The sequence below is a fragment of the Haliotis rubra genome, unplaced genomic scaffold (assembly GCF_003918875.1).
Source record: "Haliotis rubra isolate DU_JTF1 unplaced genomic scaffold, ASM391887v1 Scf1717, whole genome shotgun sequence".
NCBI lineage: Eukaryota > Metazoa > Mollusca > Gastropoda > Lepetellida > Haliotidae > Haliotis > Haliotis rubra.
Window position 1 is genome coordinate 1 of NW_025765689.1, and position 25,249 is coordinate 25,249.

At 41.0% G+C, this 25,249-nt stretch overlaps 1 protein-coding gene and 1 long non-coding RNA gene across 2 annotated transcripts; both read left to right on the forward strand.

Annotated features, from left to right (window-relative positions):
• The first annotated feature begins 17,588 nt into the window (after positions 1 to 17,588).
• Positions 17,589 to 18,468, forward strand: LOC124272675. Its single transcript, XR_006897402.1, has 3 exons — positions 17,589 to 17,660; positions 17,775 to 17,833; positions 18,391 to 18,468. It is a non-coding gene; the product is annotated as an uncharacterized LOC124272675 (long non-coding RNA).
• A 732-nt stretch (positions 18,469 to 19,200) lies between these two features.
• Positions 19,201 to 21,831, forward strand: LOC124272673. The gene is made up of 3 exons (XM_046707856.1): positions 19,201 to 19,291; positions 20,001 to 20,118; positions 20,540 to 21,831. Exons 1-3 carry the CDS (start codon positions 19,201 to 19,203, stop codon positions 21,066 to 21,068), a joined length of 738 nt encoding a protein of 245 aa, XP_046563812.1. The 3' UTR covers positions 21,069 to 21,831.
• Positions 21,832 to 25,249: the final 3,418 nt, after the last annotated feature.

The following is a 25,249-nucleotide window of genomic DNA, read 5'->3' on the forward strand; positions in this document are numbered from 1 at the left end:
TTGGTGTGGCAGGACAGTTACGTATTGCTCTTTGAGAAACTCACTCCTCTCGGTGCGGCTGCTGTTAATAGGCGGAGTTGTCTGGTACTGACGGGACTATTCTAGCCTTCCATGCAATGCAGTGCACATGGTTTGCTTCGTCAGCTTGAAGCGCAAGTATGAAGGTGCCCATAGCCAGCATCTGCAAAATGGTGCAGTTCAACACATTTCATTGTAAAGTCAGGAGGTTTGAAGCATCGGTACCATAGGTCATCTAGTTGCCAAGCAGATATCATGGGTGGGGTTTCATTGATCGAGTTAGTCATGCAGTTTATGGAGAATCTATTTTCCCTAACAGAAGCACCAGGGGCAATAAATCTAAGAGGGTCATATATAGAGTTTGTTGAGACAATTGTATCTTCTTCACTTTTGGTTGGTCCTTTAGTGGATTCTGAGACCCGTGTGATACGTGCAAATACACCAGGTTGAGCTCCAGGGTTTAACTTTCTGGGTAGGGAATCCACATATTATGTCCAACATAAAGCTGAGTCCTTCGCTGGATCCTCGGGTGGAATCGACATGGAACTTCTTTCGAATTTCGATGGCGTAAACTATGCAGATTCGAGAGCTCCTTCCTCACACAGATCTTTGCTTTTCTTTGCATGGTTTGTTGCTAGCCGTCGGCGGGTCGCCACTGATGTCAACATGTTCGATTTAGAAACTGTTTCGCACAAAGTCCGCTGCTATTGCTCCGGCAATGTTAAGTAGTCTGTAGCCAATTGTCCTACGAAGGCAAAGTTAGCACAACCAGGCGATGCAAGTCGCGCCAAAGAGACAGTCATTCTATAATCAGCTTGGCTGCGCAATCGGATATTATCATCTCATCCACCAGAGTAATTGGTACGTGCTGCAATGCTCCTCATTCACGCAACGGACGTGAAACATCGGCCTTCCACATCACATTGGTTACCAATGTGTTCTTACCCTAAACCTGCAGCACTTCCGTCGTAGTAGTGTTGGTGGGATCGGGTCCCTTTAGGGAGATGATCGTTTAGCAGGAAGCACCATTCTTTGATTGTTTTAAAGTCAAAGGCTTGACCCCAGCGAATCTTTCCAGGTTTCATGCTATTGTACACTCCGTTGATGTGGAATGTACCAACCGTCATTCGCATCATAAATAGGGATCTTCTCGCATGTGATACTTATCAATCATGTTTCTCAACTTGAATCACAATAGTCACTTTCATATCTAGGATTTTTCACAAAGCTTAGCTGCATCAATCGTTTCATGGCTGGTCCGGTTGTTCGGTAAATTTGGTTCCTTTTTCAGCCGAAGGCAGGGGCATTTTCCATAGTGTTTTTATCTGTTCGTTGATGTATTCCTGTATTCAAGATCTTCAGGAATTTGCTATCATCGAAATACTTGAAGCTGAAGCTCAATGTTGGGAGACTTTGAATCATTGAAGTCAAAGTTCCATCATTGATACAACGTCTTTAAAGATTTAGCGACTTCTTGTACAGAGCTCTTCGCTGGAGATACTTCTCCAACATAGATTCCACCGCAGAGGTTTGTTTAAGTTCTTGGGAATTTCATGTCAGGTTAAATTCGTGACTGGAAACCTATCGCATTGTAGTTCTGGATCATCCTCCCGACCAATGATTCCCAGTGTTTACTTTATCGAAGGTCTATCAACCAGCTGGCGTATGGCGTAAGCTTCCTTGCAGAGGAAGACCATGGCAGGCAGGTGTCAGCTAACGCACAGGACGAAGTTGTCTATCCTCACACAAGGGGCCGTTGGATTACATCACAAAGGTTAATTTACTAGTGACATGGATGTGGCCAATCTTTAATCTTTAGCTGGTAGCTGGGGTGGATATGATCCTGTTTCACGGGGCATTGTGATGCCTTAGTGAATAGCTTACAGGAGCCGAAATTTTAGGCGAAGCGGTTCAAATCCACGCACCGCAAACCCTTATCTTATTGCTTTGGATAAGTTCATCCTCGGCTGACATGGTGGACAGTTTCAGTTGAACAGTGGGGCTACTTGGTCAGATTCTGAGGCGTCGCTGGTCTGTTGAAGCACAAATGAGGTGTTATCAGACTGGGTATCGAGAGGCATAAGACAAGTCTCTATCTATCTCTGGATTTTCATTGGTGGTGAAAGCCACGCAAAATTTTCCATCAATCAGTGGTACCCTATCACTGGTTCGCTGTTTGACCACTTGCATGAACAATCAGCTGGTTTGTCATTCGAATTGGTTCTTCCATTTGAAGCACCACATCAGTTTCTCTAGGAGTATACTTTGGGACTTATAGTCTCCATGCAAAGAGTGGGATGGTAACGAGCACAATCCTACATTTGTCTCCCTCTTGGGGACAATCTCAATTGATCTGCGCTCAGCTTTGCCAAGCATCCAAAGCACATGCACCTCTCTAGCGCAAAGTCTTTCGCGCTCTGTGAATATATATGTTCAGTGTAGTTCTTACAGTTTTCCTGATTTTATCATGCTCCTTTGAGCAAATGCTGCACTCCATAAGCAGAAGCGCAGTCGCAGCTCCTGGAGTAAGTTTGAACGTTTGAACTGGAACCTGGCTTCCATCTGGTTCCTCAAAGTTTGGTTTCCTTTGTGTTCTTGGCTTATTGACGTCACCGGATCACATATATGGAATATCGGCCTCATCTTTGGCTTACAGAACTGCCGTAAACGAGAAGATTGGGAAAGCTGACTTAGTTTCTGCGCCAATGATACAATTCTTTAGCGAGTAAGCGATCCAATCAAGGGTGGTTTGTCAGGCGTTTTCCTGTTCTCCGTTCTACCGCCGTTCGTTCCGCCCACTCAAACTGTTATGCTATCCATAGCAACTTTACTATACACTGTAAAGAAAATCAGTGAACTTTGTAGGAGGCAAGGCCAGCCTCTAGTCGTCAACCTTTGGAAAGCTGAGCGGTTTGTTCTTCGAAAAGGCACCGCAACAGCTTAACCGACGTTTTCAAATCTCTTGTCATAATATAATTCCTTTGCTTTCTCCAAAGGCAAATGTCAGTATTCAATAGAATGAAACCTTCCACGCGGTCTTTAGCAGCTCCCGGTAAGATACCTCTTTAGGGTAATAAATGCACGTTCACCTAGGGATACATCTTCTCTCAATGAAAAAGTCTCAAATGCTGCCTTTCCAGGCAGGGGTATGTTAAGGGGTCTCCACCAAACACCTAGTTCAGGGGGTAGGTGTCTCGTAGAAAGGTTGATCTGGTCGCAAATATCCTAAATAATGTTCACGCGCAAAGTTCAGCGGGAGATTCTATAACAGTTTGAGATGGCACAAATTCAGGGCTGAAGCGTCAAGCCTTGTTGAGGCCTTTGGTCCATTTCTGAATTCATTTTCTTCCTATCTGACACAGGAATGATGGGTGTTTCCATCAGTGTCTGAATTGGTAATAATGGGTTATTATTCATGATAATCTTGTACATAATCATGAGCATTCTGTGTTCTCTGGCTATCTCTTGATCCACAAATATATCCTTCCCATATAACAATGTTTTGTCCCACTGCACCTGTCTGTGATAAGATGCTGCTGATCCCCAGCCTCAATATATCTAACTCTTTCTGTACTTCAAGTTTTCTCAAGTTCAGGAGTTTCTTCTTTTGGTTTCCAACCTCAACACTTCCTTCTTTTCACCTTCTTTAAAGCTGCCGCCCTAATACTATTTGATCTTCTACTTGAAGTTCCTCCAACAACATCTTTGACTTGACATTTGGCATACAAGCTTAGAGTTACAGATATGTTGATAAGACATTTTGATACTCAATTACAAATTTCACAAGGAATAAATTCAATAGACCACCGTTTTCTGCATCGATATTGGGCCAAGTGACAAATGGTCTTTGCACCAGTTCGTTCAATGTCACAAAAGGTACATTATCACACACGACAAATCTCACATTCAGGGCATTTGCGGAACGACGTGATACTTACCGGTTGATGTAATTTGGGCCAAAGTCATGGCACGTGAAGAGTCAAATCTCGCAGGAACAAATTGGCAACTCGGGATCGGTTTCCAACAGTCGGCAGTGTCTCTGCGAAGCCACATGTTCCCATACAGACAAAGGGAACAATTCTTATAACACCGATGATCGTAGCGCTGAATGCATAGTGAATTCCTTCGAAATCGTCCAACGATACCTTCTTGTCCTTCAATTGACACAGTATCCTCTGATAATGTTGCACTGTAATGTTTCCAAGATCGAAGAACAACAGGAGGTCTCGATTCCAGTCAATTTGTATTTCGCATTTGCACATATCATCGCATTCGCAGTCCAAAAATTCAATCCCGTCACGGGCAAACAGTCTCGCAATCATAACGACTGGACTTCCAATGTTCGTGCTGGCTCTGTGAGTATACCTGACTATAAAGTACGTGCAAGCATTGTGTAATGATGAAGCTGTATCAGGTACACCGACTTTGGAAATTCGCTGAAACCACATCGCACACTCATATTTTCGCTCGCTTGAAGCATCCAATACTTTTGGGGCTAACTCCCATGTATCAAACTGTCAGCCGCTAAAACGCAGTTACAGCAGTTATGAAGAAACATGCACAAGTTTTACCGACATTTAACATGGATCTTTACGATTACAAAGAGCATCGTATTCATACATCGGCCATATCTCTTTGCCCGTCAGAGTCCTGTTCATTCAGCCCCGTCGTATCTTCCAGGCTCAGGCAAGCAAATGGTGATTTTATGATTCAGTATATCACCGTTGAATCAATATATTAACCCTGAATGGTAAGTGATCACCATCTCGAGATGATTGCCAAACAGGATAACGGGAGACAAACTATATCTTGATATCTTCGGACAACCTGAAGGCGCAGACTCGAGATGTACAAATTACCAACGTTGTTGGCCACTTGCCGAGGTGGTTAATATTGTTCTCGTACCTTTGATTGTCCAATCAGAATTGATGCGTTAACCAGTTTATGATGAAAAGTGAGGATCAAATCAATGAATGTGTATCAGTTCGAATAATGCAGCGTATGGCATTGCCAACCTTAAGGGTGTTTAATGTTTGTTTTGTAGAAAGAGCTTCGACAATTGCACTAAGTGGATGTCCTAAGCAACCAGAAGAAAGAGGGAAGCCAGAATTTCGAATCAGTTTGTTGTTACTCTACCAGAAATATGTTACTAATATACCGTCTGATCTGACATTTATCTTCCGAAGAGCCGTGGTAACTATACTGAAGGCATTTGCCTTTGGGTAAGTCGAAGGAAGACAATTTCCAGAGCTGAAGAGAAACATAGCAGGCCGCTAGGAATCAGAAACATGTTGGGAACTCCTGCCAAGCAAGTCTTTTGAGTGAAGTATACATGGGATAGAAATTCATTCAATATCATTGGCCATACAACCATTATCTTTAAGGGCGGTAGGTGGTAGCCTTAGTGGTTGGTACGATTCATGCTCGTCACGTTGAAGACCCTTTCTGATTCCACATATATTGGTACAGCGATGTGGCATAACAAGTTTAGGTGTCGCCATGAAATATTGCTAAGCGCAGTAAACCTAACCCGCTCACCACGTCTTCATTTATCGATTTCACGCGGTTGCATTTATTCTTAATAGTAGAGAGGATGGGACTGATTGACCCCATAGTTTTGTATATTACTGCCGCAGCATTAGTTAAAACTTTACCTTCTTTTTGTGATTCGTGTTTCAGTAAACAAATAGGTATACATACTCCTCACTCTGTAATCTTCGAAGGTTGGTGCAAGATTATCAGGGTTGATGTGCCGTACCGTGAACTGGATGTAGTCGAAGATCAAAGCACCGCCAAAGCCAAACAGATCAATCCGGTGGCAGACCCTTCTTATCAGGATCCGCACTGATTGGTGAAGATAAAGATCATCACTGACTCGTTATATAACTTAACGCGAGATACGGATGGCAATACTGAATAACGCCTTCTATTTATCTCAAGAACGAAGTAAACTATCTCCTACAATTGATCAAGTAGAATAATAAATCCGATATGCATTTGATATAGCAATATTTCCATCATCGGGAAACAAAGTCTCTCTGATATTCAGGCCTTCCCATAAATATTTTACAACCTGATTTTCCTCTAGGTTCCTCTCGAACTTTCAAAGTCGTGGACATTTTACAGGTGGGAACAATATATAGCAATCAGGAACTCTTCCAACGCATTCTATTCTAGCAACTTTAAGCGACCTTCAATGTAGCCTGCCAGGTGGGTATGTCAGGATTCAGTATTATGGCCAGCATCAGATACAGCATTATACTTTTAGGTTCTAAAAACAAAGTCAGTTTGAAACACTTTATAAAGTTGCTTTCCTACTATTGAGGCCATTTTTTTACCTGCAAACATATGAATTGTTTTGGGTTTTTGTATTGGTGTATGGTGACAGACAGAGTTAATGCGAAGAGCAGTCTGGGGCGCTGGCTAATTCAACTTCTACACCACGTGTGTATGTGTGCCAGGCCAGCCTGGTGATTTGATAGCACGACCAACAATACATTACGTGATAGGCTCATTGCATACACCACACCATCCCGTTTGAGGGGTCTCTATCGTTAGAGTTCCACATCGCTGGCAATATTTCAGCCATATCGTGAGGCTAAACAACTTTTAACTCGGGGTGTCAGCCGTACTGAATCATTAAAAACCTGTCAGCGAAGGACAGGTACGCAAACCAACTAGAATATCACAGACAACAAGACGAAAAATAAGTATCCACATTACTGAAACTGGATTTCAGATTAGGACAACACAATATAATATAAACGGACTATGGATCGCCAACAACCGAGAGTAGATCACCACTCTAGGGACCATGGGGACTTGCACGGTACCTTTGCTACCTGCCTGACCCGGACCTAGTTGGTTTAAGCCGCTGGCGATTGCAGGAAAGACATGGCGACCATAACTCCACACAAATGCTGCGTTTACATATTCTGGTAGGTTGACCTCTGTCGTTTGCGAGTAACTGAACAAGAATAACCTGCCAATTTTGCACCTCATTCAGCCTTAACATATTATGTGGATTCTGGTGGTTTTATTTACTGGATGAAGTTTTTTGTATGAAACTACATCCCCTACCATCAACGCACTTTATCCATCGGAGCATAGGCGTAGGTTCCAACTCCAGGCTCACGTATGGAACATCAAACGAGCTGTGATTTATATTTAGCGAAGGAAATGCTATCGAAAAATGGGTAGGTCGAAGACAGCTTAGAGAACCGTGAGGGAAAAATTTAGGAATAAAACGTCAACGCCAATTTTCAATTTAAATATTCCATGGGCTTGGAAAGGCAATATCGTCAGGTAAAAAGCATCGAGTGAATTTCACTGAGATACCTGGGCCTGTGGTCAAACCACATCTATGACTATGCTCAGCAGCATTAAAAGATAGGATATGGTAACAATTTATTGCCCCTCAGCTTCATTGTACCCACAGATTTGTATTTTGTTTTTAACATCAGAGCATCACTAGTTACATATTACAGGCACATTAAAGGGGCAATAAACATATCACTACACACATCTAGGCTATCGATACGGACGATTGTCGGCATCCATTCCTAGATCAAAGGCAACGTAGTAGGATAAACAAGCAGTGATATGAAATAAGGACAGTCCGAGAACGGGCTAGGATTTGACGGACGGTCTTAATTTACAATAGCCAGCCCGACGGTCTGGTAAATTTTAGATGTACCATTCATTTAAATTCTTGGTGTCTGGTCTGACTATAAATCCATTTGAACGGTAATAGCCTTTGAGTTTCCCATCCACTGATATCTCAAACTGGGTTTTGGCTATATACACTGGAGACAAGTGATCATAACTAGGGTGATCAATGGGGAGACGTAAGCCTGTTTGAAGACAACATCAGGTAGAGGTGCCTTAGATCTTGATGGTACGGAAGAATATCAAAATAATTATTTTAAAATGTGGTGGATCACTTATTATTTGAAAAGGAATATAATAATAACATGTTTATATGTCCAGAAAACAGGAGTTCTACAATCGCAAAACGGACTCTAACTGGATTTCTACGATAATAACATAATTTACTTGCAGCGCCGTTATGAGAATGAGTGGTAGGTTGGTCTTCGTCAATGATAATTAGTCAACAGAGAGATTGTGATACGTTGCAGAACCACTTCCTTGGTGACACTGTACTAATAATCGTATTACTATATATTATTTCAAGCACAGCCATCATTAAATGGGCGTTTATATTGAATATACAGTAAATGCGGTTACTGCCACTCATAATGCCGCGCCGTAGTTCGCTCATTTTATCGGCAATTTTGATAATCCCATTCTCCTCATTAAATAGACCCAGGAGTCTCTCTTTCACAAAGCACTAAGGTGATCCCATCAGTCACTAAAAGATTGTGCTTAATGCAATGTAAAAGGAATAGGAGTTAAAGTTGGCATAGTAAAGAGGTGCTTCGTGTAAAGGGCTAGCTCCTTTGAATTTATCCTTTCTCCCCGATGAAGAAGGCGTACACTGGCGCTATTATACAGGCTAATTCATCCATTAGTATATATAAGACTGATGAAGGATAAGGTAGTAGTCCAACATATTTTGTATCAATACCTCATCATTGCAGCTTCCACAAAGGTACTGCTATGCGGGGCCCAAACCGAGCTCGTAGAAGTCCTCCAATAAAGATGCGACCTGCCAGTCCAAAGGCAGCTGCAGCGAAGATCCACTCACTGTCTTTGATCGATGGAGTATCGACTGAAGTATGGCCCGGACGGCGTATGGGACCAGGAAATACACACTGTTGAGATCAATTAAATTGTAATTGTATATTTTGTCCAGCCAGCAGGCATTGTATGTATGTAGGTAACTTCCTCAGAAATAGGTACGGCATATTCTGTCTTAATAACTGCTTATCAGCTTCTTCTAACTCTCAACATAATGAGATGGTAGAAAAAATTTTTATTAAACCGAGAACTATTACAATGCTTTATATCATTTTCTTGTTTCATATTTCGATGGCCGGTGTTTCATAAAAGAAACACATTTATTAAAACGCGGGAGAAACTACTGGGAGGCACTAATGTAAAGTAGAACAGACCCTTCGTTCTGTTTCAAGTACCCTCACAACCCTCGCTTACTTCCATTGATAAATATAGCCTTTTGCAGTGGCCAGTATCTCCTTAATACGATACGTATTGCTTTCTCCAGCAGCCCCGTTTTTCAGACCAGCTTTGATTCCAAATTCTAAACATACTAGCACAGCAGCAATGACTGCCCTCTGCTAGAGTGAGCCGAGCAGAGTGAGTGTTGTTTTACGCCACTTTTAGTAATATTCAGGCATCCATCACGTACAGGAATTACACCGATATTGCCTGCATTTGCAGGAATCGAACCCGGAGTCGTCGACAAACAAATCGCTTTAACCATTAGGCTACCCACCGCCTCGCTTCCCTCTGCTATAGATCTCAACAGAGAAACAAATACAACGCCTTTACATTGCCTCATAGCAAGTAGGCCTATCCATATCCACTGTAGGTGCAAATGTGCAGATGCCTATTCTACCTATAGATTATTTTTCTGCAGCGTTTTTATGCGAGACGCTTTCGCCGAATATGTAAATAAATTCTAATCACTCGATGTGATCAACAGTCTATCTCTTAATCATTGAGTTCAATGAATGGGTCATTGTTATCACACAATCTAAACAATCAGCCTTGCCGCAGGCGCGGATACAACATACGTTCATGCTTGCAAAGCAAATACGTTTCACGGGGTTAGGTGGATTAGAAAACCCCCGATTATTGTAATAGCTCCGCGTTCCATGCTGTGCCTGGGACGTTACTGATATCTACGCCGCCTACATGCTGTGGCACGCACGTGTATATGTCAGCAGATAGGTTACATGTCATATCAGCTCAAGGATCGTTACAGTATCTGCTGATGATAAGGTTATCAGTGGACGTTATGTATTATACAAGGCTGTATTGTTATTCAGTATCCTTTCTTGCTTGCCTATACTTAATCTACATGCCCTACAAACGTTCTACAGGAACGGGTGGTGCAGGTGTTGATGGTAGGGAACAGAAAGGATTGCCTATGTTTAGTGGAGGTACCTGGTGTCGTCACTGCAATGCAGTAATTCCCCTATCTTCTTCGCTATTTTGCATTTTTGACTTGGGTGAAATGACAACCCGGCGGATACCTTCACATTCCAATGAGTAATTGAGTTATATTAGCCAAAATCACTTATGAAAACTGTAAATTTATAAATGAATAAGGCAAACATACGCTATATACTTACATGTCTGCCAAGGACGAGTGAAAATAACTAGTTTAATACAGATTTACGCTTAAAACTAGCATACAACCACCTATTTCTATACTGCCGCAATACAATATAGAGAGCCGAGCAGCGAGGTTGCAACAACTGAAAGGGTATATCGCCATACTAGGGACCATTGGGACTTACAGTGCTCTTTCTACCATGCATACTCTAATTGATTTACACAACGTGCATACCGGTAAATTGTGTGGAAATGTCTGGTGATGTAAAGTACTGAGTGAGTGAGTTAAGTTTTACGCCGCACTCAGTCTATCCAGCCTATATTGGCAGCGATCACAAAATAATCGAGTCCTGAACCTTTACAATCCATTGATCAACGGCATGGGCATGTCCTCTTTTGCAACTCTGGGATACGATGACGTATGTCCAACCAAGTCCAGGCGGAAAGCGACCACCCGATCCGTTGAGTCGCCTCTTACGACAAGATACAAGTTATTTCTTTAGTGAGGACGCAGACCGAAGGCCTTCATCAATGCCGAAAATGAACAATGTTTAATAGTTATTGTATACCAGGGACTAAGTAGTTGAGTTAAAAGTTTGAGGCTGTGTTTCCGTACATGTCCAGAACTATAGCTACTGAAAGTTAGACTGTCACACATGGACTCTAGCCTTGTAGCTTTGCTCTCCCGGTGCCGGAAAGGTTGTTGTATGAGCATCCCGTTCCACAATGAAGTGGGATACAATGTCACGTGTCAACCATGCTCCAGCGAAGCCTGAACACGGTATCCCGTTAGTTGCCTCGGTAGACAAACATGGGTTGAAGAACCAATTCTAACCCGGATGTTCACCGGGTAGGTGGGTAACTTATGCCGTACAGAATCACGGATGGACACTGCTGCACTTCACACAGCCCCTCGAAGATTAATTACTGAAAACTTGTTCCGGTGTCATCGTTATGAGCATTTGATCCTGAAATACCAAAGAATCTTTGGTTTGAAACGTGCCAATATGGCTAAGTTGTACTAAGTCTGTTCTATGATAGCAGAAGAAGTGGCCGTGTTTCGAGAAAATGAAAATCAATTTACAAACCCCCATCATCTCGTTCAATACTCCGAAGTTTACAAATTCACGTAATGTTGCATGATTCAATAACCATGCCAAGAGAAACCATAAGCTACAGAAATGAAAATGATCCGATACAACAAGATTTTATGGCATATAAAATAATAATCTCTCGTCAAGTATATTTTCTTGACAGAAACGTAATGTATGACCACAATTCATTAATTTGTACTTAGAAAGGTGTGTAGACCTATTGACTTTAGTCATTTAGATGCTTAGATGAACCGACTGAGATATGTATGTATGTGGTAGTTGAATAGGTATGTTGGTAGTAATGTATAAGGCGTTGCTCGGGTATAACAGAAACTAAACCTTGGAGATCTCAGCTGGAATCCAAGGGAATATTATGCTGTTGAATAATCCCTGTTACATGGTGACACAGAATTTTTTGGACGGTGCTAAGTCCTGTCTTCAGATTGTCTCGCTTCCTTAGCATACACACACGCCTCTGGACATGTTGAGATGTGTATAATTCTTGGCAAGTGCCTCATCATGAAGTGCATTAATACCTCATTGGAAGACTCCTTGGTACAGGGTGGAGGAAGGAGGGAAGGACGAGATATTGTAACATAATGGATAAAGCGCTACTCCATTTCAATACATGCAGGAAATTAACATTTCTATTGGAAGTGTGGGCAAGTTACCTTATCACTGGTGTCCCATGATAGTTAGAGAGAGTAGTTACTAATATTTTTCGGAAGAGAAACAGAAACATATGCCGACAGGAAAGCAAATAGTACAAATGTTTTTTAGTTGAAACTCGTTCTCCAGCTCTTGCAATGTAATACTTAGTTTTGCTCACTTTGAAAAATTAAAAAAGCTGAAAATAAAGTTTCGTTAGTGCTAAGTTCTACGCTAACAAATCACTAAATGCACTAGTGAGTCATGCAATTTCTGGAAAATTATTCTCGTGTGAATGGCGGGTGTTACAGAGGTGGGGCAGGACATGCTTACTCCCGTAGAGAACACCTGGTGTCCTCCTGACATTCAATGATCCATCATGTAATTTCCCAGTTATGTAGTGCCTGTTACGCCAAATTCAATCTGCTTTGGCAGATAATCGAAAAGGCTTAATAATGTTACATATATTATATTATATTGACTAATATGTACTGTAAAGTTAGCAAAAGCTTTAAAAGCAAGCTTCTTACATGGTGAAGCAAAGCAAAACGCTTGAACATCAAAACATATAATGGTTTCACAGACCTTGGACTGCCCTCTCGTTCCATATGTTATATCTTAAAAGCTAAAATTGAAATTGATCAGTTACACCACGCGGCTGCTCTTCCGATGACGTTGCCGACAAGTAACTACTTCTACTACCGATACTACTGTCAGAGCTGCCAATCCCCTGATAGCCCCACTGGAGTGAGAATGGCTGGCAGCCCGGGTCCAGGTCTTCAGCAGGCCCCCGTCAGGTCCAGGTGACAGGGGGCCAGGGGAAATCTTTATTCACCATAACTACGCACACCTAGGCTATCTCTGATAAGGTTTAAAAATGGCATAATTACATTTAGACAGAAATTTACTCACATTTTAAAGAATCGAGTTCCGCTGTAGGGAAAAGATCTTAATATTCTTTTTAATGATTTTTTCATGACTTCATCATCATTTTAGAGATAATATTTTCCAACTGTTTTGAATCTAAATATCCGCGTGAGAAAAAATGGAAGCATGGCGTAGAGAGCGTAGGATTTAGTTTGGTTGTGAAATGTCACGTGCCGTCACGATGGATGTTGACAGGCACGCATGTGACCTGTGGCTAGAACATGGTACTCCACCTGTTGTAGTGATTCTTTTCAGAATAAAGCCTCAAAACACATGCATTTTCGTGGACTATATAACGGTCCAGCTCCATATACATATACCTGCGAAAAGAAAAACAGAAAACACGAGCGGTCATAGCTGCAATCTATGGTAGACTGAGTTAGACTGCGGTTCATACATACCATACTGTGCGTCACCCATCGCTGTTCTGCTTAACAGGTCTGCTGTGTACACGTATCAGCGCCAACACTCCACATGTCAAGGTTGGTGATAACATGAACGTCATCCTACAGTGAAGCCAGGGGACAGCATACAAGGTAGCTATTCATTCATGGGAGAACATAAGTCACCACTGTATAGTTATTGAGCAAGAGATGCTGCAATTATTTTTACATTTTTAGGCACTGTAAATAAGCGCGTTTTCCGTATCTATATATTGTGGAGGCTGCGATTACAATACATAGAGAGGCCGGAAAGGAAATCTTGTCTCGTCATCTCCCAAAACAATGTTTCGTCACCTCTGCAAATTGTACCTTGGCCTCCTTTGAGACTAATCCTTGAGGAGGAAAACATGTGATTTCAACATTTAATTTAACTGAAATAGAAAATGTAACCTATTTTCGAATCTTAAATGCATGTTGTTATTTTACAGGAAATAAAAAACGAGTTTAATATATAATGGAGTGTTTATATGCTTATGCGCCAACTAGCAAAAACTTTCTAATTTCTTTGAGTGGGAAAAATATCTGTGCCAGCGAATTACTTTTCCATGCTCAATACATTTTGAAATATTCAGTTACTCGTACTTTCAAATGCTTTGCTTAAGAGCATAGACCTAGAAGAAAGCCACGCTCTTCGGCTACAAGGGCAGAAAATGTACTGTGGAGAAAGCTACTGTGAATGTGTGTATATTGTTAAGTGTAATGTCCTGGACGGATTATTTGTATCTGTAAGAAACATGTGGTGGTATTAATATAAACGTGTTGAATTCTATTCAGTGAATGACATACACTTATATATATACGAGTCTATAAGAGAGAAGGTGAACAGTTGTACGTACAACAGCTGCATCCCATTAAATGAGAGAGTTTCTATCCGAAACTTTTTGGTGAATCACCATGTATGTTATACTCATACGCAATAATGGCTGCCAGCCCTCAGCCTATCAATGAGTGAGTGAGTGAGTCAGTTTACGCCGCACTCAGCAATATTCCCAGCGCTATGGCGGCGGTCTGTAAAATAATCAGTTCCACCAGGAGACATTCAGGGATCAACGGCATGAGCATCGATCTGTACAACTGGAAACCGATATGCATCAACCGAAGATAGCGAGCTCCTGACCACCAATCCACGTTAGTCGCCTCTTTACGACAAGCATAGTCGCCCTTTGTGTAAGCATGGTTTCTGAAGACCTATTCTACACCGGATCTGTCACGGGTCGCTTATCAACAAGAATGAAGGGGTGACAACCATTAGTGGCATGGAGTATATGTATGTATGTGTATGCGTGTGCGAGCGTGCATGATATTCTAAAATTCTGCACCTCTACCCGAAATGTGTCGTAACCGAGAGAACGCTCCACGTGTGCAGATTCTACATGCAAGGTTATGCTAATAGCGATGTTCGCCACAAAAGCCTAGCAGACATTTGATTATTATTCCCTGGTACAATTGAAAAGAATTAGGTCAATTCTGAACACTCACAGAATATCTAGATATTAACTGATTTTCGTTTAAATTGCTATATTATTTAGTTTGAATTCGTATTTTATTTATTCAGTCGTCTCAAAACATATATTCCCAAATCTGATTTTGTAACAACCTCTTCAAATCCAATCCCACATACTGGACGTATGAATTATTCATTCCGATCTTACATTACCAAATTCAATGTTGCTGTTGTATGTCGATGCCAATATTGGTTCGTGCCAAGCTTATGCAACGAGGGACAGTTCAGAGTTCATAATACGCATCTTAAACTGTGAAGGGTCTACAGCTTGAACCTTCTGTGTCTAGAGATAAAGAGTGATCAAGACGGAGCGTCATATCATAAAATGGACGAGTTTCTATCCATTGCCAATTTTCATCTAATATATATATTTAGTTAACTGAATGAATCGGAGTTTTGAGACGTCGTAACGAGTGTTTTGCACAGCATGATCGTGGTGAAAAGTGAGATGATATGACAATGATCGGCTGAGATGCACTCCATATATTAAGCTCATGTCCCAGTCCCGATAACCTTTATCGGGATTATCATTATCAGAAACACTCATGGTAGCATTTGCTGGGCAACGTTTCATCTTTCATGGTGATAATACTCGATTGTACCTGTCTCACTCCAAAAGCAAAACACCCTTGCCTTGTCATGCCGTAGCCAGCATTCAGTCGTTAACATTCACCTTCGAACATATCTGGGACGTTACTGGTGGACACTGATGCGTAGAGCATGGGTCGAAACAAGAGAGCCTTGATTCGTTGTATGTTCTGATCTAGTGATTTGGCAATCTGATCGCTTCAAAGTACTCTTCAGAGTGTGGATGGGCCGACGCCTTTTGACAAAGATGTCCTAGATCTAGACGAGTACCTCAACGAATTCTTTGAGTAGCATTTTAGAAGTTTAATAAAGACATATTCTATGGATCACATTGTCATTATGTCGTGATTGAGACGTCTCAATACTGATTCTTGTACTTCTGTAAAGCAGGAATGAAGACTGTCTCAAGCAGGTCTCATTATCAGAATTTGGAATACTTTCAATTGTTGAACCAGAAATACGTAACATGCTCTCGTCAATAACCCGTTTGCAATACACGTGTCCTTTATGTGACACGACCATACATCTTGGCAAAATAAGGACACATAGCATCAGGCTGCACTTTAAAAGAAACTAATTTAGCTATAATGATGCAATCTGTGAACATTTCCTCAGCTAAATACCCAGAAATTACAAGAATGGCGAGGATCCAAAGTCTTCCAGGAACCATTTATTGTTCCTTAAACGGTTTAGGAGGAGTAAATATAAAAGTAAGTAGTGAGACGTTCAATGGCATCACAACATGGTTGTTATTTCCAAATTACTGGGCTCGATGATGTATTCCAGAAACGTAGGAATGAGTGTTTCGAATCTCGATTCGCCATGATTATTTCTAGGCCTTATAAACCCGTCCTCCTCGGATTCAGCAAACAGGGTACCTGCATCAGTCCAGGCTTTCATCGCAGCTCACGCAGACACGCCATAGATATAGGATACTCTTCCATTCACGTCAGATATAGGATAATTTGTCTTTCAGCTCATTAACACATACAGTCAGCATTGCATCAGCAACAGGCAGACAGGTCAGTCATCAGGTCAGTCAGTCAGGCCAGTCGTCAGTCAGGTCAGTCACAGACAAGTCGCGGGTCAGTCAGTCAGGCCAGTCAGTCAGTCAGTCTGGGTCAGGGTCGGTCATTCAAGTAATCGGTCAGGTCGGCAGACTGACCCACATACAGACAAAGTTGTGGTAATGGCCCAACATACATGCGTTTTACTAGACAGAAAACCCATCAGGAATCTTTTTATTTCCAAACACATTATGCATAATAAAAGGAATGAATTCATTTTATAACATGTTTGTTTGTTGAAGACCGTTGACAAAGCTGTCTTTGTGACAGAGGATGTTTCGAATAAGTTTATCCAGAAACTTATGCCTTATATCTAGGTAGACTCTGATACTAAAGTAAAACGTGTACTTTCATCTTCAATTAAATTAAAGATTACTTGTTTTTGCAAAAAGACAGAATCTTGATTCATAAAGGACATTGTTATATCTATCAACTGATCTTCAAAGCATAAAAATATAGCATGTAGTATATATCGGGCATTTTATATACAAGAATATCCTTATCACCACCACCGATTACAGCTTCTGTCCAACTTCTTCTATCATATTTGACTGAAATGAGACTCCACTATTGAAATACATATATAGAACGTCATACTAGTGCACTAGGATGTTTTGTATTGAACGAGAAGATGGCATGGGAGCAGAGAAACAACGAGTCCGAAGGATGACGTTCTATATTTATCATATACCCTCTTATCTTTCATTAATCTGTTTCTTAATAAAGAAAATCATAGTCTAGCGGCAGGCATTCAATACGGAATATTTCAGCAGTCAGGTTCTGCCTGCGACGGCTACAAATAACTCCATACAAATGTTCTACTCAAAACCGCCGTAATATTTTAAAGGAGATATAAAAAATCTCTGGGGACTGTGCTGTGATCTGCCGTTTGGTTATAGATACATCTCGACGTTATCATTTCACAACCGTTTGTTTTAGTATGCATGAATCACAGACCGGCTGTCTATTCCGGAAGTTGAAACCTCACTGAAACCATGACGTTCATGTAGTGCCCTAGTTCAGTGTTGCCAGCACCACCAGAAACTTCAGAGTTCAGTAGTCCGTTCATCTCCCAACTGCCCACACAGCAGTAGCCTATCTCAGTGGACAGGTACGTTTGTATTTTATCAACACCCATCTATGACATTTGCATTTATCTGATAACTGAAATCACCCAACCGACGATACTGAACCTAAATGTAAGACTGTGTTGTGTTAATTTCAGGACAGCGATGGAAATTCAGGTTATACTCAGTGTAGCGCTGGCGCTTTTGTCAACAAAGGGTAACGTTTGAATACATTTGGTATTTTGATTCAGTTACACCGAAATATTTAAATTTGTAGTAAAGATTAATGACATTCTGTGAACACAGACTTTGTGGCAGTAATGCAATCGCCTGTACACTTGTTTAACTGAACCCATTCGTGCACGTGAACCTTGTCATTTCTGAGTGTAAAAAATATTTCCTGCCTTTTGTTTTCTGAGTAGCGATAGTCACTTCAGTTGTGTTGGTTGTTATGAAAAATATTGGCTGAGTATACTACTCTGGATATCATAAGAAGTTTACTGATTTGTCGTACATGTATAGTGAACGTCCATCAATGGGAGGCAACATAATGCTGTCAGTAGAATACTAATGTCAACACTGATGACACCAGAAGGCCCTGCCTTTAGCACGAGTAATAGAACCGAATTGGGAATCTGGCTTTGTGTTTTGATGGATGTGTATGATATTAGATATAATTCATACAGGATATAAATATATTCTAAAATTGTATTCACTATTCAAATAAACAGTCAAACATGAAATTAATGTTTACAATGAACGTGTCTTTTACAGCGGATAAGTGTATTGAGGACCAACAGTGCTCACACTGCTCACGTTCAACACAACACTGCAGTACAGATTGTTTTTCTGGTATTTCGGCATCAAATGCAAGTTACCGTGTAGCAATCAATGCATAAACAGTAAATGTAACTTGTCACAAGATGGGATTGATATATGCTTAGACGGCTGTGTACCTGGTTTCCATGGTACTCGATGCAATGTCCCGTGCATACTTCCGAGGGGAAACTGTACAAAATGTCCTCGAAGATGTGATGGAACATTCTGCCGTCTCACATCATCTTGTGTTTCTGGATGCCATGACCAATACTATGGGTCTAACTGCAAGAATTGTTCACACAGATGTCGACATTGTAACAGGATAACAGGCAGATGTGACGTGTGTCATGATCCTTATCATGGCCTGGACTGTGAATACTCATGTGAACATTGTTCAACAACTGATTGTGTACAGACATGCGCACCTGGATTGTATGGACGTACATGCTCTAAAAGATGCAACAGAGACTGTTTGGTTTATCCCACCACTAATACCAATGATACTTTGACAAGTAACAGTTCCCCCTCCTGCATATCTGAATGTCAAAGATACAGTGGCGAGTGTATCAATGGTTGTGCAGATGACTGGTCTGGTCCACACTGTTCCTCGCCAATTAAATGTAACCCAAACTGTTTGGGTTGCAAATGAGGTTGGTGCCTGTGTTGAAGGATGCCTGTCTGGCTACTTTGGAGATAAATGTAAGCCTTGTCCGAGGACCTGTTTCAATCACACATGTTACCAAAACAACGGGTTGGGTCTGGACAATGGATGTATCCATGACAATATGGACAATCCTGTCAACTATTCTGCATCCACTGCCCGAGGTGCTTGTGATCCTAGTAACAGGAATATGCGGTAAGGCATAACGCATTTCTATATGTTATATCATTTCTTGTTTGAATGCAAATTGTGAGTAGTGTGAACAGTAGGGCATGGGGAGCAAACGACTGGTGTCAGTGAATTTCATAGAATTACCTAAATGAATAAAAAACAAATGATTATGGAAACAAACATACAAACAAACAAATAAAAGTTATATATTTTGTACATGTTGTCTTAATGAATATATCGTTTCAAAATCCTTTACTCGGAGTTGAGAAAAATGAAGTTTATATTTCAGTCGAACAGGATGTGGGAATTCATATATAGCATACTCGCCTCATATCAATTTGTATCAAACTTGGCATATATACCAACTACCCAAAAGCATCTTTTCCGAAATGAATTAGACGGATATAATTACTACCTCCGACTTGTGAATTTAAGTCTATTTACTGAAAGATGAAAACATGCGGACACAGGTTCAGCTCACGACGTGTCAATAACTGTTCTATTTTCCCTCCTCTTTTGTGCAGATCATGAATGATGCCACGATTGGAATACTGGCATAAATTCATTTATTCATTCGCATATGTTCTTGAAACTCAAAATATCATCAGTGCAATCAGTTGAAATGAAACATTTACCAATTCTCATTTGCGAAATTCATTTGTAATGAACACGGAATTGGTTAATACAATTCATAGATGTACTGACAACTGTTTTGTTTTATTCCGGTTTTCAGTTGCCATTCAGGGTGCCATGAGTTATGCAACTATTGGAGCAACCACTGCACTGATTTTAATCGTTGGAATCATTGCAATCGGGTGCATTTTTTACTTCAAGAGAGTCGCATCAAAGAGGTCAGCATGTACACCTTGTTGACGTGTTGCGCAAATGTCAAATAGAGCTTGAGCTAACATTTGATTGGAGGAGATATTATGTGTGACATATTTTATTATGCAACATTCCTGTTAAGTTAAGATCGTACATCTTCGGGAACTAGAACTGTCGTCAATCACAGTATCTCAGACAAAATGTATTTGTTGTCAATATAATAATGATATAAATGCAACACAGTTTACAATTTACTTACATACCTTACATAAATATATTAAGATTACGGAACTAACTTATTGAATATCACAAGCTTCCAAGAATATGTTCTGAAACAGGCAGAACAGCACAGCAAACTATTAGACAAACCAGCTTTGTGATACTTGTTTGCTTGTAATCAATGGTAACTTGTAGCAGTATACTCTGTACCCATGTGTACATTTTCAGGGATCGGCAAGCAGATGAGTCCATATTGACACAGAGATCAAGACAACTGAAAACAGGAGATAACTACACAGTGCATCAATACGTGGATATAGACGATTACGATGAAGTATCTCAGAGGCAATGGCAGCTACAAGGACGGGCAGAGGAAGGAGCTTACGATGAAGTATTTCAGCTGCATGGACAGCAACAAGGACCGACAGAGGAAGAAGACTACGATGAAGTATCTCAAACCCATGATCAGCAACATGGACCGGCAGAGGAAGGAGACAACAGTGATCCTGCACTTCCTGCTTTGGCTGACAACTTTCCTGAGCCACATGACAGTGAATATGATGATGGTATTCCTGTACTACCTGTGTTGGCTGAATACTTTCCCGGGGCACAGGCTACAGAAGAGAGCAATGGAGGTGACACATTACCTGAGTCAGTGAGTGGTTCCCAGTCATACACTCCCTTAATGAGGGATGTGTTTGTTGATGATGCGAGAACTGTAGTCACGTATATATCACCAACTGAAGACAACACATAGAGTAGCAATGGAAAATACTTTATGCCTGAAATACCGATACATTAAAATACGCAATGTTGTAACCTTTGTTTTACACTCTGTCAGAGTGTTTTCAACACATGTTGACTATATGAACAGGTCACCTAGTCACATGCTGTATCTTCACAGAAGGCTGGTTGTGATTCATCACCATCCTAAGACCAGTAGCATCTGTAGTTAATGTCATTATGACCAGAGTGTTGATCTGTGGTGTTCGACAACTAACAAACCTTTAAACTTGTGCGCATGATATAGGTTCACGACTACCTCGCCATGTTTGTTTTATACGCCTATCACCGACATTCTATAACACAGCGCATCACGGCTCAGATATCCACGAGCCTCTGTTGTCTGTCTGGTGACAGGAATACTATTCTTTGTAATGCTTTCCGCAGGCATCATGGGGATGAAGCTTGGGAGTAAAACAATCAGACAAGTAGTGGACATCCCCGTTGGAACTGTTGGCTACCACTTGCTGAACTCTTGCACTATGAATATCAATCAGAATTTCTGTTCTGAAGGCAAAATCTAAACAAAATAATTTGGCCAATAGGTTTAACTTAATCCTGAGGGATATTAATGATCTAAGACATGGTCGAAATCGTATCTGCTCTGGATGGATATTTCACGCCAACGTGAAAGGGTTTTATTCATTTTGTGTATTTGTTGGTGATCATCGTCTGTGCTGATTTAGCTGTCTTGTTAACTATATAACCACCCTATGAAAATAAAACTGCAAACTGTCGCCAATGCCCTTAATTACTTCCTCGCTGTTTAGTGTTTCAGTTTCAGGCTGTGATATACCAACCTATTTTCTGTCCTTTGTCGACAGGAATAATACAATGATTACCATGTTTCACCGCTGTATAGCTGTAACATTGACAACACGATGTCAAATTTCAGCTCACTTACTCACCTCAGTTTCAAGAAAACAGCTGTGTGACCACGCCAGGAGAAAACTGTTTCAGGGAACGTGTAATCCTCTGGAACTGATATTTTAGTTTATTTTATAAAAAGATAAAATACAAAGTACATAATCAAATACAATTGATGGATGGACGTACTTAGTATACATACATATCATAAATAAATTACATTCTCTCCACAATTATGCATTGTACAATATGTATGGCCCCGAAACAAATAGGGGCGGTGGGGTAGTGTAGTGGTTAAAGGCCCGGCCAAAGACCCGGGTTCGATTCCCCACATGGGTACAATGTTTGAAGCCCATTTCTGGTGTCCCCTGCCGTGATATTGCTGGAATCATATTGCTAAAGGCGGCGTAAAACTAAACTCACTCACTCACTCACTCACCGAAACAAAGAAGAACATAACATGTATCAATGTGATATAAGAGCAATTATTGCATGTCCTTATGGAAAAGTTAGTTTGGTTTTAGTTTCTGAATCAAAATCATTTGCTTGTCACGCCGAGAGGAACATGAAACGCGGTAATTCAGCCCCGACATGTTGGTTATTCTGATATTAATGCAGAGTATGTTCATGGGTCCATGACCTAGTATCCAAAGGGTTCTTAATTTAATCCGCCCTTTTACCCTGCCAGGTAGTTGTGTTACCTGTCAGTTATCCCACACCTGGGAGGGCGTTTCTTTACCGGAACTACGGTATACCCTCGTACTTCGGTCCTGACGATAAGGGATGTGCGAGAGGTACCGTGTCAGTACCCGAGGGCCCTTTGGACCTTTACCGTAGTTCCTCCAGCAACCACAAGACGATGATCTTCGTTCCACAGTTTTATTAACACTGCGTTGCTGGTCCAACCTACTCTATTTGTCACATAATTAGGAGATTTCAGCTGGAAAGCTTCAGTCTCAATCGAAATGCTGGTGCTTTGAGTTTGTTTCTTAGTACGAAAGTTAGTGAAAATCAGATGACAGCTGGTGCGCCCTAGACCCCAGGCGTGGGGTTCCTAGGTGCACACTCCTTCTCGGCTTCAGGTCTCGCACCTCTCTCACGTCTCTGAGCTTTGCTCCATCTTAAAGCTGGGTTCCTACGTCACAGCCAACACCCTTTTCCATTTTTCTATTGGTCAATAACCCATAACCTGACTATCTATTACTCTCCCCCACCTCTATGTCGTACCCCCCATACCATATTTGTAAGACCGTGAGGTGGATTCTAGGAATCTCAGAGTCTCTCTCCCCTAACCATATATGACTCGTAGAGTACCAAGAACTGGTAGCTGATCCCCGGACACGCCGCTCTGTCTTGATAGTGTAGCAGTTTTTCCCCTACCTAAGCTATGAGTCCCCTCACCTTGCCCCCATCAGCTCCAACGACCTACTTTCATGTTTATTACCTCCGCTACTGACTTCCTACCTAACAACGTTATTAATCACTTCATATCTTAAATATATTATTAAATGCTCTCATAATTTGTACCTTATCACCTCTTAATCACCCGCCATTACTTATGTCAATTGTATATCTATTATTGCAGCAAGTACAATAATCTCATGCCTATTGTGCGACCCCCTTTCTGACTAAGAGCGTGCCCTCACACTCTAAATTCTATCTTTATCAATATTATAATTTCATGCCTATAATACGACCCCCGGTCCGACCAACAGTGTGCCCTCACACTCTAAGTTCTATCTTTATCAATATTATAATTTCGTGCCTATAATACTGGTTCTCACACTTCACTCAATGATCAATACATCATATACTTTAGGCCACATGAGTGTTTACGTTCAACCCTAAATGAGCAAAGACGATATTTCAAGAGAATTTTGATCAGTTTGAGAGGCTTTATGAAAGATTCATCCTCATGACACTCTACAACTTCCTCATATGCTTGCATATTGGCAAATGGCGAAATGACACATTGGTTGTTTTGGATAACCGAAACATTGTCTGTGATACATGTAAATATTAACGAATGTGTTTGTGAATTCTTCATTGGTGTACCGCTGCTCAAAATAAGATTTTGATGAACATGGTCATGTAAGGGGAATGTCTACTGAGAGATATAACCAGCCACACTTTTCTTTACACACAGAAAGAAAGTATCGGAACACTTATGACTTCAACCCCTACGTAGCCATATATATCCATATCAGAATGATGTTTGTTTGTTTGAGTATTTTGACCCTTCAAGCGCACCATACATTGATTACATATGTGCATGCGCTACGATCAAATGCCAGTACCATATATAATACCTGCAACTGTCATTAAACAAGTACCATGTTCCAGTAAACTGTTCTTACACTTCGATAATTTGGGAAAAATAAATGGATTACCTTTTTATTAAGCAAAGAAGGAGCCTCTTCAACTGACAACTAACAACAAATAGGCAATTCATTGGTACGCGGAAAGTATGCATTTCAATCAGGGTTGTTTAGATTACAAGAGATGTTGTCGTCTATCTATCTAGAGAGCAGCAATAACGAAACCTAACCTGCTCACGTCAACACCACTACACTCACTATATCTATCTAGATAGAGGAATTGAGAACACGGGCTTTCTCACATCAACATTAAACCACACCCACTATATCTATCTAGATAGAGGCATTGAGAACACGTGCTTTCTCACATCAACATTAAACTACACCCACTATATCTATCTAGATAGAGACATTGAGAACACGTGACTTTCTCACATCAACATTAAACCCACCCACTATATCTTTCTAGATAGAGACATTGAGAACACGTGCTTTCTCACATCAACATTAAACCACACCCACTATATCTATCTAGATAGAGACATTGAGAACACGTGACTTTCTCCCATCAACATTAAACCACACCCACTTTATCTATCTAGATAGAGGCATTGAGAACACGGGCTTTCTCACATCAACATTAAACCACACCCACTATATCTATCTAGATAGAGACATTGAGAACACGTGACTTTCTCACATCAACATTAAACCACACCCACTATATCTACCAAGATAGAGGCATTGAGAACACGTGCTTTCTCACATCAACATTACACCACACCCACTATATCTACCAAGATAGAGACATTGAGAACACGTGCATTCTCACATCAACATTAAACTACACCCACTATATCTACCAAGATAGAGACAATGAGAACATGGGCTTTCTCACATCAACATTACACCACACCCACTATATCTATCTAGATAGAGGCATTGAGAACACGTGACTTTCTCACATCAA

Excerpts from the sequence above, each read along its gene's own strand:
- LOC124272673 (XM_046707856.1), top strand. The coding sequence starts at position 19,201 with ATGGATGTATCCATGACAATATGGACAATCCTGTCAACTATTCTGCAT. Across the intron at positions 19,292-20,000 it reads CCTAGTAACAGGAATATGCG|TTGCCATTCAGGGTGCCATG; the intron begins GTAAGGCATAAC and ends TCCGGTTTTCAG. Across the intron at positions 20,119-20,539 it reads AAGAGAGTCGCATCAAAGAG|GGATCGGCAAGCAGATGAGT; the intron begins GTCAGCATGTAC and ends GTACATTTTCAG.